Genomic DNA, 19,827 nt, shown 5'->3' with positions numbered 1-19,827 from the left:
TGATGCAGCTCTTCTTATGGCCTTGTGCAATTGCCCATAATAATCTCTCTATGATCACGGCTGAGGAATAATCCTCCCTTTCTATTTTCCGGGACACATGGGGTTCTTTCCCCTTCAGCACCTTTCCCTCTGGTCCTTATCTATATTTATGCATTTTTGTACCCAACAGCACATTAATAAAATATTTAATATCTTTCTAAACTTTGGCTTGTATGGGCTTTTCTTATTAAGCAAATTTAAAGACTCTGTCTATTCTGTTCTCATCATTCATGAGTTGTTGCTTGAATTATTTTGTGATTTACCTGTGTGTCCTGCATGTTTCAATATAGTCAGTTAGTTAGTTGCTCGTGGCCATAACCATGGATACCTAAGCTGCAATGCCATGCACATGAGGTAAGAGACATGGGTATATCAGAAGAGTTATACTACATTTCTAATTGGAGGTATTTGCTAATATTATTATTATTACACTTACTATATATTGGGATAGGATCTTGAAGATGGGAATAACCCTTTAAGAAAATAAAGAAAATATCCTCAAGGATGGACAACCTCCACTTATTGATATATTTTTTAACCTCTTTCCTTACTTTGAGAAACATAATTTATCCCATCATCTTACCTTCAATAAGTTCAAATTCAGCCATCTTGTAAAAGCCTAAAAGAGATAACAGAATGAATTAGATGCTACCGTCTGCTCTACAGGATATTTCACTTTTGTAAAACTCACAAACAGATTAGACCATAGTCCAGGGCCGGCTCCAGTTTTTTGTAGGCCCCGGGCGAAAGAGTCTCAGTGGGTCCCATCTGCACGTAGATACACACATACACAGATGCAAACACATACAGGCATGCATACATATACATGTTTAAAGACAAATTCACAAAAATACATATAAACAGACATAAATCTATACACAGTCATACATAGATACACATCATACATACAGACACAGATGCATTAGAGGTATTAAAATGGGGAAGCCGGCAGCAGCCTCACTCACCTCCCCCGCTTGTCACCCATCCAGCTCCTCCCGGGCATGTGGCTGTGCTGCGATTATTGGTGGCCATGACTAACAGACAGGCCACGAATGGTGCACACAGACACTGCTGCATATACAGTACAGGAAATGCTGAGGTATAAGCAAAAGGGGGACAAAAAGCTCTACAGGGGGACATTCAGCTCTGGGGGGTATATAGCACTGGGGTGGAGGAGTCATACAGCTCTGTGGTGGTATACAGTACTGGGGTGGGGGGACATATAGCTCTGGGGGTATAGAGCACTGGGGTGGGGGGAGATACAGCTCTGGTGGGTATACAGCATTGGGGTGGGGGGACATATAGCTCTAGAGGGGGTATAGAGCACTGTGGTGTGGGGACATACAGCTCTGGGGGTATACAGCACTGGGATGGGGGGCATATAGCTCCAGAGGGAGGTGTACAGCACTGGGGTGGGGGGACATATAGCTCTAGAAGGGGGTATAGAGCATTGAAGTTAGAGGACAAACAGCTTTGGGGAGTATACAGCACTGGGTTGTGAGGACACACAGCTTTGGGGGAGTATACCGCATTCGGGTGGGGGCAGATACAGCTCTGGAGGTATACAGCACTGAGGTGGAGTGACATACAGCTCTGAAGGGTATACAGTACTGGGGTGGGGGAATATACAGTTGTGGGGTGTATACAGCACTGTGGTGGAGGGCAGTTTTGGGGGGAAGCAGCACTGTGGTCAGGGGACAGACAGTTCTGGGGGTATACAGCACTGTGGTGGGGGGGCAGACAGTTCTGGGGGTGTACAGTACTATGGTGGGGGGCAGACAGTTCTGAGGGTATACAGAACTGGGGTCAGGGGACACACAGGTTTGAAGGGTATAAAAATGTTGAATCAATCAAAGAACTAAAGTAACGAAAAACGAAACGAAAACTCATTTGATGTAAAGGGATTGAACACTGGTTGGATCAGAAGCACAAACATATACATTAGATAACAGTCAAAGTACAGATGGCACCTGTCCAGAGCAAAAATATGGCCCATCCATTCCCCCAGAGTAAGCTGCTCATAGATATCTGGATGAAACTTAATTGTCTCTATCTATTAAAGATTTATTTTATTTGCTCCCCATATTGTAAGCTTTGGGGACCAATGACTTGTCACTGGTTGCATTCATTGGACCATAGGTACTAATCACTGGATACCAAAAGAACTCCTGAAGATCCTTAAATATAGCAATGTTCTGACCCTTACACAATTTGGCCCTGGTCAAAATTGCTCAGATATTTATCCTTAACCAATTTTCCAGATTCTAACTCGTCCACTTTAAGAAATAATTGTTCACATGCTGGCCAACACCTTCTACCCTAAACAGGCAGCATTATAGCCCGGTGTAATCCACTTCTGATAGTGGTTTGATCTCATAATATTAATAGATCTTTTCTTACCTTAAAGCGTAGATTGAACGGAGAAGCTGGAATGATGATCTTGTTCTACAGCTCGCGATGACCCTTTCTGGAAAGTCGTCTTCCCTGCGCAGAGCTATATCAGTCCGTGGGATGGACACCTTCTTTTGCATCTAGCTATGGGCTTTCCTACATTGCGCAGTGATTATGTCATTGTATTTTTGGAGAGACACCTAAACCTGATTTTCTTCTTTCTTACTGAGCAATGATGGGGAACATCTCCACCCACATCAATCTTTTAAAAAATAGTACGGTAATTGCTAAGCCTCGGGGAATATGTTAGTATGGAAGCTGCTGGTATGTGAACATGATTGTGTCACTTATACGTAAAGTGAAAACATAATATCTTGGGAAAATCTTGACTATAAATGGTCAAAAGAAAAATCCAAAAACACAATTATGGAGAATAAAAAATATTTTATCGAATAAATCTAAAAACTCATCACATAAGATTAAAAGAAAGGATTTGGATAATACAGTACAATGCCGCAATGGATAGGCAAGTGATACATATACTTATAATCAGTATATAATTCTGAAGAAAATAATCTGATACTGATAATTGTTCAAAAGGGGGTTAAAATAGTCTAAGGGCCCATTCACACTTGCGTTATTTTGACGGCAACGGAATCCGTCACACATACAGTACAGTTCATTTATTTACAGTGGAAGCGCGACATCATGTGGACACATGCAGGTATTGCATGAAACACACTACCCGCATGGTGTCCCGCTTCCACTGTAAATAAATGAACTGTACTGTATGTGTGACGGATTCCGTTGCCGTCAAAACAACGCAAGTGTGAAACGGCCCTAACACAGAAATGTGTTAAAAAGAATGGGGATTCAACAAGGTATAAGTATAGATCATTATTTACTGTAAAATACCACAAATTCTTTAGAAAAAGTGCTGGTGCATTAATAGGAACAGATCTAATAAATATATTAACTGAATCAATATATTACTACATATAAATAAATACTGTCCCACAAAATCTTTTTCTTTAAAAAAAAATAGGGTATCAGTTTATAACTAAATATAATGGATATATTCACAGTATTGAATAAATATATCAGTTAGAAATCCAAAAGTTCGTGCTTGTGCAATAAATACCAATAAATAAATAACAGCAGACCTAAATCTTGCTTAATTCACAAAATAGCACCTATGTGTACCAAAGCACAATCAAAATTAATAGAACACAATGACTAATACCGTCCCAGTCACAATTAGTAGAACACGACTAATACCATCCCAGTCAAAATTAGTAGAAGACATTGCCTAATACAATCCCAGTCACAATTTGGAGAATCCAGTGACTAATACCATCCCAGTCACAGTTTCTAGAACTCAATGACAGATACCATCCCAGAAAAAAGTATGTACACACAAGAACTAAACATGCTAAAGATAAATGAGCAAATATGAAAAATGTATATACAAAAGTAACATCATTGCGACGCATCCTCACCTCCCATCTCCAACCCGGGGAGAGGCGGGGAGGTGTGACATGTAATGCCGAGACATGAACTTCCACCTGCCCAGGCAATGGTGGCAGCGCCAAATACACAGCTACACATGAGTGATCTGCTATTTAAAGCAGCATCCATTCAATCATGGTATGCCTCGCAGGAAGAAGGAATCGCGAAACGCGCGTCAGGGGACTCTCCAAGGGTCAGAGTAGGTATTACTTTTGGTATGTCCATTTTTCATGTTTCCTCATTTAGCTTTCACATGTTTAATTCTTGTGTGTATATACTTTCTACTGGGATGGTACCTGTCATTGACGTCTACAAACTGTGACTGGGATGGTATTAGTCACTGGGTTCTCCAAATTGTGACTGGGATGGCATTAGGCAATGTATTCTACAAACTGTGACTGGGATGGTATTAGTGATTGTATTCTACTAATTGTGACTGGGACAGTATTAGTCAATTTGTTCTACTAATTTTGATTGTGCTTTGGTACACATAGGTGCTTTGTGAATTAAGCAAGATTTAGGTCTTAGGTATTTAATTAATGGTATTTATTGCACAAGCACCTACTTTTTGATTTGTAACTGATATATTCATTTAATACTGTGAATATAGCCATTACATTTATTTATAAATGGATACCCTATTTAAAAAAATAAATAAATAATGATAAAAATTGGCAGGCCAGTATTTATTTATATGTACTATTATATTGATTCAGTTAATATATTTATTAGATCTGTTTATATTAATGCACTAGCACTTTTTCTAAAAAAATTGTTTATTATTTGGTATTTGAAATAATTATCTATACTTATACCTTGTTGAATCCCCCTTTTTTTAACAGATTTCTGAATTAGACTACTTTAGCCCCCTTTTAAACAATTAGTATCAGATTATTTTTTTCAGAATTATATACTGACTAGCTGTAGTACCCAGCGTTGCCCAGGACAGTAATTGTCTCTCTCCCACTCTCCCTCTCTCCCAGTCTTTGTCTCCCTCTCTGTTTGTCTGTCTATCTCTCTATCTCTATCTCTGTCTGTCTCTGTCCATCTCTATTTGTCTATCTGTCTCTCTGTCCCTGTCTGTCTCTCTCTGTCTGTCTCTTTCCCTGTCTGTCTCTCTAGCTCTCTGTACCTGTCTGTCTCTCTCTATCTGTCTCTCTGTCTGTATCTCTCTGTCTGCCTGTCTCTCTCTCTGTCTGTCTATCTGTGTGTATGTCTGTTTGTCTGTCTCTGTCTGTCTGTCTGTGTCTCTGTCTCTATCTGTGTCTGTCTATCTGTCTCTATCTCTGTCTATTTGCCTCTCTATCTCTCTGTCTGTCTCTGTGTCTGTGTTTGTGTTTTTGTCTGTCTGTTTCTCTGTCTCTTTCCCTGTCTGTCTCTATTTCTCTATCTCTCAGTCTGTCTTTCTTTGTCTCTCTCTGTCTGTCTGTTTTTCGCTTTCCTCGTCTGTCTCTTTCTGTCTCTTTTCCTGTCTGTCTTTCTTTGTCTGTCTCTCGCTGTCTGTCACTGTGTCTGTCTCTGTCTGTCTATTTCACTCTCTCTCTGTCTGTCTCTGTTTGTATATCTCTCTGTCTGTCTCTCTCTGTCTTTCTCTTTCCATGTATGTCTGTCAATTTGTCTCTTTGTCTATCTGTCTCTTTGTCTGTATCTATCTTTCCCTGTCTGTCTCTTTCCCTGTCTGTCTCTATACCTGTTTTTCTGTCTCTGTCTGCCTCTTTCTGTCTGTCTTTCTCTTTCCGTTTGTCTGTCTCTGTCTGTCTCTTTTCCTGTCTGTCTGTATCTGTCTGTATCTTTCCTTGTCTGTCTCTTTCCCTGTCTGTCTCTTTCTCTGTTTCTCTGTCTCTGCCTCTCTGTGTCTGCCTCTTTCTCTTTGTCTGTCTCCCTGTTTGTCTGTCTTTGTCTCTTTCCCTGCCTGTCTTTCTCTTTCCGTTTGTCTGTCTCTTTCTGTCTCTTTCCCGTCTGTCTCTGTCTCTTTTCCTGTCTGCTTCTGTCTGTATCTTTCCTTGTCTGTCTCTTTCCCTGTCTGTCTCTTTCTGTTTTTCTGTCTCTCTGTGTCTGCCTCTTTCTTTCTGTCTGTCTGTCTCCCTGTTTGTCTGTCTTTGTCTGTCTATTTCCCTGTTTGTCTGTCTCTTTCCCTGTCTGCTTATGTCTGTCTGCCTCTTTCCCTGACTGTTTGCCTCTTTCCCTGTTTGTCTTACTCTGTCTGTATCTTTCCTTGTCTGTCTCTTTTCCTGTCTGTCTCTCTCACTGTCTGCCTCTGTCTTTGTCTGTCTGTCTCTGTCTTTCTGTCTCTTTCCCTGTCTGTCTCTTTACCCAGCTGCACTATGACGCTGAGAGCGGATTCCAGGACTCTAGACGCTGAGACCCAAGGACAAAGATAAGACCTGCGCCTAGTCTAAGACAATGACGGTTGTGTTTTCACTGAGAAATGGAAAGTTACGTTTACACCAAGAGTCAAAACTCATTTATGCTTTGCCGAGGAATAAGACTTTCGTTTATCCAGAAATTAATATGCCTTTGTACACGACATAGCTACGCCCCTATTAGGTTGATAAACCCTGTATGTAAAAATAAATTAGCAGTCGTCTTTGGAGCACACACTCCTTCTTACCTTATGTGCAGATATCAGCGTCTGTCTGAATCTCATTAGGGCCGAGGGAAGCTGAGGGGGGGCCCGGGACTCCGTCCGCATTTGGTCATCGCTGGCAACAGTTGTGACCTATTGGTCAACTTAACATTTCTGGCGCCCGAAACAGGTACCCGTGTCTAACCCAGGACCCAGTGGACCATCTTGCCAATCTGAGGAGGAGTGGACCAGACGTGGGGACCAAAAACACTTGGCCAGGTAATAGTTGAACCTTCTTCTGCTCTTTTGCTCCCCATCTCTGTCCTCCTTTTTCCTCCCCGCTGCAAGAGGGACACTGTGAGTAGATACTAGGTAATTGGCGGGTCACTACTGAACTCTGAAAGAACTTTTGCCAGTAGATGTTTTTTCTGTGCTCAGTCTCTGTGTGTCTGTTTTTCTGTGTTCAGTCTGTGTGTCTGCTTTTCTGCGTTTTGCCTCTGTGCTTCTGTCCTGTCTAAATGGATGTGATATTCACTGCCCTAGTGTTAGTGGGAATAGCCCTGTTTGCGATTTTTCTTGGATACAGAATATACCTCTGGTATAAGAAGGGTAACCCACCACCATTCTCCATACTCAGCCCCCTCTGAACAAAGTTAGGACACCACCTTAAAGTAGGAATACAGATAAGGAGTCAGTCTCCGGGTACTTCCAAGATAGGTGGTTCTAGACCTCACCTTAGGTAGGAATACAGATAAGGAGTCAGTCTCCAGGTACTTCCAGGATAGGTGAGGCTAGTCCAAGGGACGTTCAAGGGTCTAAAAGCTGAAGAAAATAGACGAAGAATGGGACAAGGAATATCAAAGGACAGAGCTGGATGCACCTTGCAGCACTTCATTACGTGTTACCATGGAAAAAGAACCGCCAGTCAGTCCAAGGAAGTTTCTAAGACATTTGGATTGAAGGGGAAGGACCAATTGGACCCCAACAAATGGGACAAAATAAGAACTACCAGAGCAGGAGAGATAGCAGATAAATCATGGACTGAAGTGCTCATAAGTCTTTCGGACATGGCAAGGACAGCCCACGATCAAGGTTGGATATACCATGAAGAATCAGACACATGGGAAGAAACTGAGAAGAGATTTAATAAGGATTCTGAACCTCCCCCGTACTTGTCAACTACTCCTGTACCGTCCCCACAAACAGCAGGAGCCCAGGGATGGACCTGCACCAACTGTGGCCAACAAAACCCGGATTGGGGAGAAACATGCCTGGCCTGTGGAGCCCCATGATATAAACAAGCCACAGCACCAGCGCCTCTCTATCCCGTGGTAGAAAGATGAGCCTTCATAACACCACCTATTGATCCACAAAACCCAGATGCTCCCAGAGATCCGATCGCCCGTGGGTATGAGGTGTATGTACCCTTGACTCCTGCTGAGCAGATGGCTTTCCTACAAAATGCTCCTGACCGACTCGAAACCCAGTCAGTTTTTCACGTTACTTGGACCAAATACAGGTCTCTTACCGGAGCACCTGGCTGGACATGTGGACATGGAGGGTTTATGTAGAGTCAAAATGTCCCCTGAACTGTATGCCAAACTTACTGCCCATCTGACAGGGCATGTTCCAGACGATACCAGGACTGTGGCATCTGGCGAAGACTTCATGACAACACTCAATCTTTTCTGCGCCCAGGAGCAAAGAACTAAGGGCACAATGGGACCAGTGCATCAAGGTCCTGTGGAAAATGTCAGGTCCTTTTACTACAGATTGATGCAGTTATTCGCAGATGAAGGGCTGGACTTACAAGCAGATGCAATACGTCGCCTGATGGTAAGATCCTTCATGGATGAAATACATGCACCTCTGGCAGATAGGTTGAAAGAGTGCTGCCCCGAATGGAGAAACATGGAAGACATAAATCTTCTAGTCAACAAAGAAAGTGGCTTAGAAACCGTCGCAAAGGATAAAAGGACGAAGAAAGTCATCATAGCGGCAGTGGACGGTCAGCCAGAAGTCACAGGAAAAAAGGGACCGACCTGCTACTATTGTGGGATCAGAGGACACGTGATCAGAGACTGCAGAAAGAAAAAGAGGGAAGGTCAAAACCAACCCGACAGTCAGGAAAAAAAGACTGCCTGACTTGCGACAGTACGGGATAGGGATGCCAGAGGTCCATTTATACACGTCCCTCTTCAAATTGGCAACAAGGAAATAAGGGCTCTGGTGGACTCAGGAGCCTCACGCTCTGTACTCCCCAGGGACCTGGTACCGGAAGGATCCATCTCATCCGAGTCTACTATAGTATCCGGTTTTGCTGGACAAGCCCAGATAATCCCAATAACACATCCATTAAAAGTAAAATTGGGACCACACATATTCATGTCCAAATTCTTAGTGTCCCCCCTGGGTGGAGATGCCCTAATGGGAGCAGATGTACTATCAAGTTTACAAGCTCAGATTGTCTACAATGAAGACGGTACCGCTGTCCTACGAATACCGGAAGATATTCCCGAAGAAGTCCTGTGCACTATCCAAATGATCGAAGATCGACCAGAATTTGATGCTACACAGGAAAGCAAATGTCCCTAGGAACCTCAAGCAACTCAGAGGATTTTTAGGACTAATCTCATTCTGCAGACAATGGATTCCTAATGCGTCACTACTCATGACACCATTGTATCATTGCACCAAGAATGTTCCATTCTTCCTTACAGAAGAAGCTCTACAAAGCTTCCAGCGCCTCAAGGAACTAGTGATCGATGCTCCGGCTTTGGCACTACCAAACTATGATCTCACCTTCTATCTGTTCGTAGCAGAGCTGAAAGGATTTGCCGTAGGAGTACTCATCCAGAAGACAGAAAAACATCATATAATCGGGTACTACTCCTCTCAACTCGACAACGTCACCAAGCAGCACCTACCTGTGTCTGTGCTGTCACAGCAGTTTCAAACATACTGCAGAAAGCATCCGAAATCTCACTTGATTTTCCGACCCCCATCCTTACCAGCCATGACATCTATGCTGTTCTCAATCAAGTGCAGCTGAAACACCTCTCCATGGCAAGACAAGTCAGGCTTCAATGTGCGCTGATGCTACCCCCAAACATCTCATTTGCTCGAGTTACAAGTCTAAACCTTGCTGATCTTTTGATATTCACAAGTTTAGAAGGGGGGTCAGAGGAAAAGAGTGACAAACGTACCACCACACCATTTGACCATGATTGTCAAGAACTCATCCAGCATGAGGCAAAGCCACTGCACAATATTCAAACAACACTACTTGCAAACCAGACTTTGAACTTTTTGTGGATGGTAGCAGATTTGCCAACGAAACAGGCAAATTTCACACCGGATTTGCGGTAGTAACTAGAGTTGAGCGCGGTTCGCGGGTTCGAGGTTCTCCAGTTCGCGGCTCGAGTGATTTTGGGGGCTGTTCGCAATTTTTTTTTTTCCTTGTCTTCCTTCCCTAAGCGCGCGCGTGTAGTGGGGAGGGCCAGCATGTCAGCCAATCCCAGACACACACACAGCTAAGTGGACTTTTAGCCAGAGAAGCAACGGCATGTGTGATAGGATGTCCATGTCACATGTCCCTGCATTATAAAAACGAGTATCTGCCTGTCCGGATGCCATTATCTCTTCTGCGTCTGGGTGTCAGTCACCGCTGGCGTAGCTCCTGTCTCCGATACTGCTGTGTACGCTCTATACACAGCGCTATACAGAATAGGGATAGCAGTTTCTAAAAGTCCTTTTAAGGGCTAATACCGGCAGGGTCAGAGCCATAGATGACAGTCAGGTCCGTGAAAACAGATTTTAACAGCTACACAAGATGACAGCGTCTGTGTAGCTAAGGTCAGGGATTTCCTCACTGCATTTCCCCATTAGGAGGGATAGAAAGGGAGGCTTCCTTTCCTGTACCCAGACCCACAACCCTGCCACTGTACCCTCCTGCCCTTTGCACACTCAAACTCATTGTTACTAAGCCATTATACTAGCAAACACTGAGGAAACTTAGTGGCATCCTAAAAGTGGCTGTTGGACTTCTCTATTGTCCCACTAGTGCAAAGATATTTGCAGCACGTCTGCCTGCATTGCACACTCAAACTCATTTGTTACTAAGCCATTATACTAGCAAACACTGAGGAAACTTAGTGGCATCCTAAAAGTGGCTGTTGGACTTCTGTATTGTCCCACTAGTGCAAAGATATTTGCAGCACGTCTGCCTGCATTGCACACTCAAACTCATTGTTACTAAGCCATTATACTAGCAAACACTGAGGAAACTTAGAGGCATCCTAAAAGTGGCTGTTGGACTTCTCTATTGTCCCACTAGTGCAAAGATATTTGCAGCACGTCTGCCTGCATTGCACACTCAAACTCATTTGTTACTAAGCCATTATACTAGCAAACACTGAGTGAACTTAGTGGCATCCTAAAAGTGGCTGTTGGACTTCTGCATTGTCCCACTAGTGCAAAGATATTTGCAGCACGTCTGCCTGCATTGCACACTCAAACTCATTGCTACTAAGCCATTATACTAGCAAACACTGAGGAAACTTAGTGGCATCCTAAAAGTGGCTGTTGGACTTCTGTATTGTCCCACTAGTGCAAAGATATTTGCAGCACGTCTGCCTGCATTGCACACTCAAACTCATTGCTACTAAGCCATTATCCTAGCAAACACTGAGGAAACTTAGTGGCATCCTAAACGTGGCTGTTGGACTTCGGTATTGTCCCACTAATGCAAAAATATTTGCAGCACGTCTGCCTGCATTGCACACTCAAACTCATTGTTACTAAGCCATTATACTAGCAAATGTCGCGGGCGGGGAGGAGGGTGTCAGCACACTACACTCACCCCTTCTGCTCGGGTCCGGCGGCTGCTGCTCAGTGGTGGCTCGAGCGGTGGGCCGGATCCCGGGGGTTTCTTGAGCGGCGCTCCTCGCCCGTGAGTGAAAGGGGATTGTTGGGTGTGGGAATTGTTTATTGTCCGTGACGCCACCCACGGTTGTGGTGATTTCACCACCGCTGCTCTATACGGGGTTCCCGGGGATGGTGATGCGGAACAGCCAGGTGTTGTGCTGCCCCTCCGTGGGTAGGGGTTGGTGATCCCGGGGCCCGGTGATGGTTTGGGAGATGCAGGGCCTGGTGGGTGCAGGGACGCGGGGGCAGCGCTGTGCCTTGCGGCACTGTGGTACTCACTCAGCCAGTAAACACGACACAGTTCTCGGTAAACAAACGGCTGGTTGGACGGGTCCCTCGGACGGTCCACGGTGCTGCGGTTCCCTGCAGTTAGCGGTGACGGTCTCTTCCCTGCACCTTTGAAATGTCTGTTTGGTAGCGATGGATTCCCACCGGTTACCCGCTCCCCGACTACAATCTGTGCCGGAGGAGCTCCACACTTTGCCCGCAGGCGCCGGCCCTGGGAAACTGGTGCCTTGGCGGTGGCGGTGTTTCCCCTTTGTGGTTGGACCTTTGCCGTCAATCAGGACTTGCTTGTTGGGGGATCTACGTCCCCTTCACTAACGGATTTGGCAACTTACGGCGACTCCAAGCCTTGCCGGGATCCGAAAAGCCCCTGCCCTGGTGCTGACTGCCCTTTGTATACTGCTCCAGACCACCGGGCACACAGCCTCCGTGGTCCTTCCAGCAACCTCCAGACAGTCCCACTGCAGACCTTTACCACCGTCTGCTAACCTTGCTGACTCCGTCTGGGCACACAGCCACAGACTCACTTCAGGCTTTCTGTCACTTCCACTGATGTTTCACTTCACTCTCTCTACTTTCACTTGTTTGCTCCTCCACTTAGCTCCTCACTCACGCCCTGCCTGGGCTAAACTGCCTGGTTTCTTCCCGCCTCCAGAGCTGTGAACTCCTCGGTGGGCGGAGCCAACCGCCTGGCCCACCCCCTGGTGTGAATCATCAGCCTCTGGAGGAAGGCAACAAGGATTTGTGGGTTAGCTGGTGTACCTGCAGGGAATGTGGGGTGTGTGTGGTGTTGTGACCTGTGTCCCCTGGCTTGCCCAGGGCGACACATTCCCCCTTAGCAAAACGCAGACCGTCCTCGGGCTACCCGTCCAACACCGGTTTTATTTTCCTTTTTGTGTTCTGTGAATGTAAAAAGGGTATAACATGATAAACGGTAAATTATGTACATTTTTAATAATAACTCTTCCCAAGACGGGAGGCACATTTTCTTAAACGTTGCAAACGGTTTGCGGCTACGGTTTCCGCTCTCTCCCACCCAAGCAACCTGGCCCTGATGCTGCCCCTAAAACCCAGGCAGCACCCCTTGACCCACAGTCCAGCACAAGTTACCCGAGCGGGATCTGTCCTTTCCTCCAGAGGGTAGCCACCGGTTCCTTTGGTGGCTGGGCCCCAGCCTGCTCTGCTGAGGGCCCTCCCTCCAACCTGCCTCTCCGGAGGCGGCATTGCGGAAAACGGTAACGGCAAACAACTTATTTACAAGCCACTTAACGTTTGTGGTTGCCCTGCAAGTTCACGGGCTTGTCCATGGATAGTTCCCATGCTAAACTTTCAAACGGTCCCCACAGGGACAACGGTGCCGGCTCCAGCCGGTTGCAAATCACGGTAAATCAGGTGAGGTACTCGGTAATCATTTCTTATCATTCTTTTCAAAACTTTTCAAACAACAAATAGAGTGGTGGTCCCAACGGGGACGGTGCAACGGGCATCCGCTGCCCTACTCCAGGCCTTCAGGCTCCAGTGCGCCTTCCAAGGGAGGGGGCGCGGCGCTCGCTCGGGCCTCTGGGCTGCCCTTCAATTTAGCGTCCAGCGCGAACCACCCCCGCTCCCCAAAGTGCCGGGTGTATTGCACAATGTCGCCCGGCATCAGGTTGCGGCCGGGATGCTCTTCAGGCAGGTGGGCATTTACATCCCGCCGGGCTATAAACACTTCGGACTCCAGGCCCGGCTCGTAAATGAACCCGTAGCCCCGGCGGACATCAAACCGCCTCACCTGCCCTACGTACAACGGTCCCCGGACACGGAACGTGGCCTGGCGGAGATTTTCTTTTTCTCTAATAGCTCGGGCCACCAGCTCGGCCTTCTCCCGCTCCCTCTCGGCGATCTCCAGGCCCAGCGGTACCGGCTCCCTATCCCAATACGGCGCTGCCGCCAGCGCCGGCGCACGGGTCGGGCCCCGCGGGACATCCTGGACGTTGCCCACTGTCAGGAATCTGAGCGGCATGTCCCGCGGTGTCTTGGCCTTGGGCGCTGCCTTGCAGCAACAACCCGGCGCTACCTCAGCCGAGGTGTGGGGGATGGGCGTAGGGGCTTTCCGCTGCTGGGCCTTCGGCTCGGAGCGGGTCATCGGCTCCGGCTCGGGGAACTTCTCAGGGGATGCCTCCGGTTCAACCTTCGGGATCTTCCACGGTAACACCTCCGGTGTGCCGCGGGCTCCGGCTACAGGTCGGCCTGCTTGGGCGGGGACGCTGGGTACTGCTACCGGTTGCGGTGGTAGCAGGCCTAGTGGCGGGGTCACGGCCTCCGGGACGGGTGGCGAGGGAGGCAACGGGGGGAGAGGGCTTGGACCGGGCCCCACAGCCGCGATGACCGGCCCTTCAAGGGCATCGGGACGTGGGTCACTCACCCTCCCTTTCTCCGCTTCCTCCTCGCGTCTCCGCACGGTGGCTATAACGTCCGCCATGTCGGCCTCCCACTCCTCCATGAGGAGCTGCATCCTGACCTGCAGCCTTTGGTAGAGCTGCGCGGTTCGGATTTCCACCCACGCCGCGGCTCCAGGCGCGGGGGCTACGGTGTTGCGGGACGGCATCCACATGATGGCTTCTGCTTTACTTCCAGGAACGGTATGTTTGCAGAGTCCTGGCGTTCCTGCTTTTATAGCTGCAGCTACATGCGTCCAGCCGCCATCGCGTCCCCCTTAGCTCTTTCCGGCCCCTCCTCTTTCGGGGCGGGGTTTTGGCCTTCGCGCCTCTACTACTCGAGAAGACGCTCGAGCGGGAACTTTTCACGCCAAAGATGGCGGCTTCTGAAATTTTTCTGCCGGATACCTCCGGCGGTAACAAGGCGCACCTCTACCAAACGGCAGAGCGGTAAGATCCTGTTCGTGACGCCAAGTTGTCACGGGCGGGGAGGAGGGTGTCAGCACACTACGCTCACCCCTTCTGCTCGGGTCCGGCGGCTGCTGCTCAGTGGTGGCTCGAGCGGTGGGCTGGATCCCGGGGGTTTCTCGAGCGGCGCTCCTCGCCCGTGAGTGAAAGGGGATTGTTGGGTGTGGGAATTGTTTATTGTCCGTGACGCCACCCACGGTTGTGGTGATTTCACCACCGCTGCTCTATACGGGGTTCCCGGGGATGGTGATGCGGAACAGCCAGGTGTTGTGTTGCCCCTCCGTGGGTAGGGGTTGGTGATCCCGGGGCCCGGTGATGGTTTGGGAGATGCAGGGCCTGGTGGGTGCAGGGACGCGGGGGCAGCGCTGTGCCTTGCGGCACTGTGGTACTCACTCAGCCAGTAAACACGATACAGTTCTCGGTAAACAAACGGCTGGTTGGACGGGTCCCTCGGACGGTCCACGGTGCTGCGGTTCCCTGCAGTTAGCGGTGACGGTCTCTTCCCTGCACCTTTGAAATGTCTGTTTGGTAGCGATGGATTGTCACCGGTTACCCGCTCCCCGACTACAATCTGTGCCGGAGGAGCTCCACACTTTGCCCGCAGGCGCCGGCCCTGGGAAACTGGTGCCTTGGCGGTGGCGGTGTTTCCCCTTTGTGGTTGGACCTTTGCCGTCAATCAGGACTTGCTTGTTGGGGGATCTACGTCCCCTTCACTAACGGATTTGGCAACTTACGGCGACTCCAAGCCTTGCCGGGATCCGAAAAGCCCCTGCCCTGGTGCTGACTGCCCTTTGTATACTGCTCCAGACCCCCGGGCACACAGCCTCCGTAGTCCTTCCAGCAACCTCCAGACAGTCCCACTGCAGACCTATACCACCGTCTGCTGACCTTGCTGACTCCGTCTGGGCACACAGCCACAGACTCACTTCAGGCTTTCTCTCACTTCCACTGATGTTTCACTTCACTCTCTCTACTTTCACTTGTTTGCTCCTCCACTTAGCTCCTCACTCACGCCCTGCCTGGGCTAAACTGCCTGGTTTCTTCCCGCCTCCAGAGCTGTGAACTCCTCGGTGGGCGGAGCCAACCGCCTGGCCCACCCCCTGGTGTGAATCATCAGCCTCTGGAGGAAGGCAACAAGGATTTGTGGGTTAGCTGGTGTACCTGCAGGGAATGTGGGGTGTGTGTGGTGTTGTGACCTGTGTCCCCTGGCTTGCCCAGGGCAACACACAAACACTGAGGAAACTTAGTGGCATCCTAAAAGTGGCTGTTGGACTTCTGTATTGTCCCAGTAGTGCAAAGATATTTGCAGCACGTCTGCCTGCATTGCACACTCAAACTCATTGTTACTAAGCCATTATACTAGCAAACTATGCTGCCAGTTTAAGGGCCGTAATTGCATTGTCAGGGATAATTATTGTTGTTTATTCTGCTGTTAATAAAGCTAGACCACCGCTGAAATCTACACCACCTCTCAATTTTTACTACCACATTTTAAGTGCACAATCTTGTCGCAATCAAAATGAGTGGCAAAATGACAGATGCTGGTGGAAAGGGGAAGAGGCGTGTTGGAAAAGGAAAAAAAGGGTTTGTCCGTGGGGAATGTGGCAAAGCTCCATTAACATCTGCTGAAGATCGACCATCTTCCAGCAAAAGTAAAATGTCTACTACTTACCGTGGACAATCCGATGTGCTCCTTTTTTTACGGACACGAACAACTGGAACAAAGGTAGATGATGGCCAAAAAAGGAAAATGCTCCCTTGGATCTCAAGTGGTCCAACAAGTGCCCTCTCCGCCACCTCAACTACCGCATCCAAAAAACACCAGTCCTCTGAGTTGTCAGCCCAATCACACTTGCTTTCTCCCAGCTCTGAAGTCTCCATCCGCCCTGCACAGTATGGTGGAACTTAGATGGCTGAGTCTGCAGAGCTGTTCAGTCACACTATAGCCTGGGAATCAGAAGTCTGCTCCCAAGCTACAGTGAGTACAGACCAGGAAATGGTCTACAGTGATGCCCAGAACCTTTGTGACTCTGATTCAGGCCGTGAGGGCCAAGTTTCTGAGCATAATGTTGACCCTTTTTCACAAACTGTAACACCTGTTGTTATAGACAATGAGGAACATACTGATGACGATGAGACGCAGATACCAGATTGGGATGACAACTTAAATATTCGGTCAGGGCAAGAAGAGGCTCGGTCTGAGGGTGAGGGAAGTGCAAACACAACAATTGATGATGAAGTTCTAGATCCCACCTACTGTCAACCCACAGTCAGGCACTCGAGGAGGTCAACAGAGGCGGTGGAGGAGGATGCAACCGACGACGAAGTTACCTTGCGCCTTCCTGGACAGAGTCGGAGCACTGGCAGCACGTCTACAACTGCATCCTCAGCCACCACTCTGCCTCTGAGCACTATTCGGGGGGGCTCAGCAGGTTGTATGCCCTCTAAGCCTTGCCTAGCCTGCTCCTTTTCTGACATAGCAAAAGATCGTCCAAATTATGTGATCTGTAAAATTTGTCGTGATTCTGTTAGTAGAGGGCAAAACCTCAGCAGTTTGACAACTTCTTCCATGAATCGTCACATGAATAAATATCATATGTCCCAGTGGGAAGCTCAACGTGCTGCAATGCGGCCTAGCGGAGCGAACCATCCACCGCCTGCCCCTTCCAGTGCATCCGCGCGCTTTTCATCTTCTACGACTGTGGGGACAGCTGTCACACCTGGTTTTCCACGCACAACTTCCACCACTGTAACCGCAACAGGCAGTTTGCTTGGTAGGTCGTCAGTTGGTTTGGAAGGGGAAACAAGTACGTGTGTACAGCTCTCTCATACATCGATAGCACCAACGTTGGATGAAGGCAACATTATGTCTACGCCTGCACTTTCCTCACAAAGCTGCATTTTTCCAGGGACACCCTACTCAACACCATCTACACACAGCAGCCAGATCTCTGTCCCTCAGATGTGGACAAATAAAAGGCAATTTCCTGCGACCCATGACAAAGCTAAGAGGTTGACTTTATCCCTCTGTAAGCTCTTGGCTACCGAAATGCTGCCTTTCCGCCTGGTGGACACACAGGATTTTAGAGACCTTATGTCTGTCGCTGTGCCCCAGTACCAGATGCCCAGTCGCCACTACTTCTCTAAGAAAGGTGTGCCCGCGCTACACCAGCATGTCGCACACAACATCACCGCTTCCTTGAGAAACTCTGTGTGTCAATGGGTGCATTTCACCACCGATACTTGGACCAGTAAGCATGGACAGGGACGTTACATGTCGCTGACTGGGCACTGGGTAACTATGGTGATAGATGGTGAAGGGTCTGCTGCACAAGTCTTGCCGTCCCACCGACTTGTGTGTCAATTCTCTGTCTGTCCAAGTTCCGCCACTGCTTCTGCCTCCTCCACCTCATCTGGGTCCTCCACCTCCGCCCCAAGCCTGCCTGGTCAGGCCACCAGCGTTCTCACTGCGCAGAAGCAATCACGCACCCCTCATTACTATGCTGGCACCAGAGAGCAACGGCATCAGGCGGTCTTTAGCTTGACATGTCTTGGAAATAAGAGTCACACAGCGGCTGAGTTGTGGGCAGCTCTGGAGACTGAGTTTAATAAATGGTTGTCTCCACTCAACCTGCAGCCTGGTAAGGCCGTGTGCGACAATGCTGCAAACCTGGGTGCGGCCCTTCGCCTGGGCAAGGTGACACACGTGCCTTGTATGGCTCACGTGTTGAACCTTGTTGTCCAGCAATTTTTAACACACTATCCCGGCCTAGATGGCCTTCTGACCAGGGCACGAAAACTGTCTGCTCACTTCCTCCGTTCAACCGCCGCAGCTGAGCGACTTGCATCGCTCCAGAAGTCTTTCGGCCTGCCGGTTCATTGCCTGAAATGCGATGTGGCGACACGCTGGAATTCGACTCTCCACATGTTACAGCGACTGTGGCAGCACCGCCGAGCCCTGGTGCAATACGTCATGACGTATAGCCTGGGCCAACGAGATGCATAGGTGGGGCAGATCACCCTGATACAGTGGTTTCAGATCAAGGACCTATGCACCCTTCTGCACAGTTTCGACATGGCGACGAATATGTTTAGTGCTGACAATGCCATTATCAGCATGACAATTCCAGTCATTTACTTGCTGGAGCACACGCTAAACACTATTCGGAGTCAGGGGGTGAGACAACAGGAAGGGGAGGAACTACAGGAGGATTCATATGCGCAAGACACAACAACATCACCAAGGTCCAGACGTTCATCATCACCAACGCGGCAGGCATGGGACCATGGGGGACAGGGATCAACAAGGGCGCATGGTAGCAGGCGAAATGTTGAGGAAGGTACAGGAGAACATGAAGAAATGGAGGACGAACTGTCCATGGACATGGAAGACTCAGCGGATGAGGGAGACCTTGGTCAAATTTCAGTTGAAAGAGGTTGGGGGGAGATGTCAGAGGAAGAATGAACGGTTAGCACCTTTATGCCACAAACACAGCGTGGACTTGGTCCGCATGGCTGCGCAAGACACATGAGCGCCTTCTTACTGCACTACCTCCAACATGACCCTCGTATTGTCAAAATTAGAAGTGATGATGACTACTGGCTTGCCACACTATTAGATCCCCGGTACAAGTCCAAATTTTGTGACATAATTCCAGCCATAGAAAGGGACGCACGTATGCAGGAGTATCAGCAGAAGCTGTTACTCGATCTTAGCTCGGCTTTTCCACCAAACAACCGTGCAGGTGCAGGGAGTGAATCTCCCAGTTGTAACTTGACAAACATGGGACGGTCTCGTCATCTTCAAAAGTCTACCCGTACCAGTAGGACCGTATCTGGTGCTGGTAACAGCAATTTTATTGAATCTTTTCATAATTTTTTTAGACCCTCCTTTGCAAGGCCACCAGAGACAACAAGTCTGACACATAGTCAACGGCTGGAGAGGATGATACAGGAGTATCTCCAAATGAACATCGATGCCATGACTTTGCAAATGGAGCCTTGCTCATTTTGGGCTTCAAATCTTGAAAAATCGCCAGTGCTCTCCTCTTACGCCTTGGAGATTTTGTCGTGTCCAGCTGCCAGCGTTGTCTCTGAACGTGTCTTCAGTGCTGCTGGGTGTGTGCTGACAGATAAGCGCACGCGTCTGTCCAGTGACAATATGGACAGATTAACGTTCATCAAAATGAACAAGTCATGGATCCACAAGGAATTTACTACCCCTGT

At 48.4% G+C, this 19,827-nt stretch overlaps 1 protein-coding gene across 1 annotated transcript in view; it reads right to left on the bottom strand.

Moving 5' to 3' along the window:
• Positions 1-2,588, bottom strand: part of LOC142311406 (uncharacterized) — a 55,684-nt gene extending 53,096 nt beyond the window's left edge. The window contains exons 1-2 of the mRNA XM_075349795.1: positions 2,440-2,588; positions 623-658 (exon numbers count right to left, since the gene is read on the bottom strand). Of these exons, the coding sequence (XP_075205910.1) occupies positions 623-647 (25 nt within the window). The 5' untranslated portion in view covers positions 648-658; positions 2,440-2,588. The remainder of the gene's footprint in view (positions 1-622; positions 659-2,439) is intronic.
• Between the last annotated feature and the right edge of the window lie 17,239 nt (positions 2,589-19,827).

This window comes from Anomaloglossus baeobatrachus, chromosome 5 (assembly GCF_048569485.1).
Source record: "Anomaloglossus baeobatrachus isolate aAnoBae1 chromosome 5, aAnoBae1.hap1, whole genome shotgun sequence".
In the NCBI taxonomy this organism is placed as follows: Eukaryota; Metazoa; Chordata; class Amphibia; order Anura; family Aromobatidae; genus Anomaloglossus; species Anomaloglossus baeobatrachus.
The sequence above is the reverse complement of the archived record's forward strand: the minus strand, read 5'-3'. Positions and strand labels throughout refer to the sequence as shown.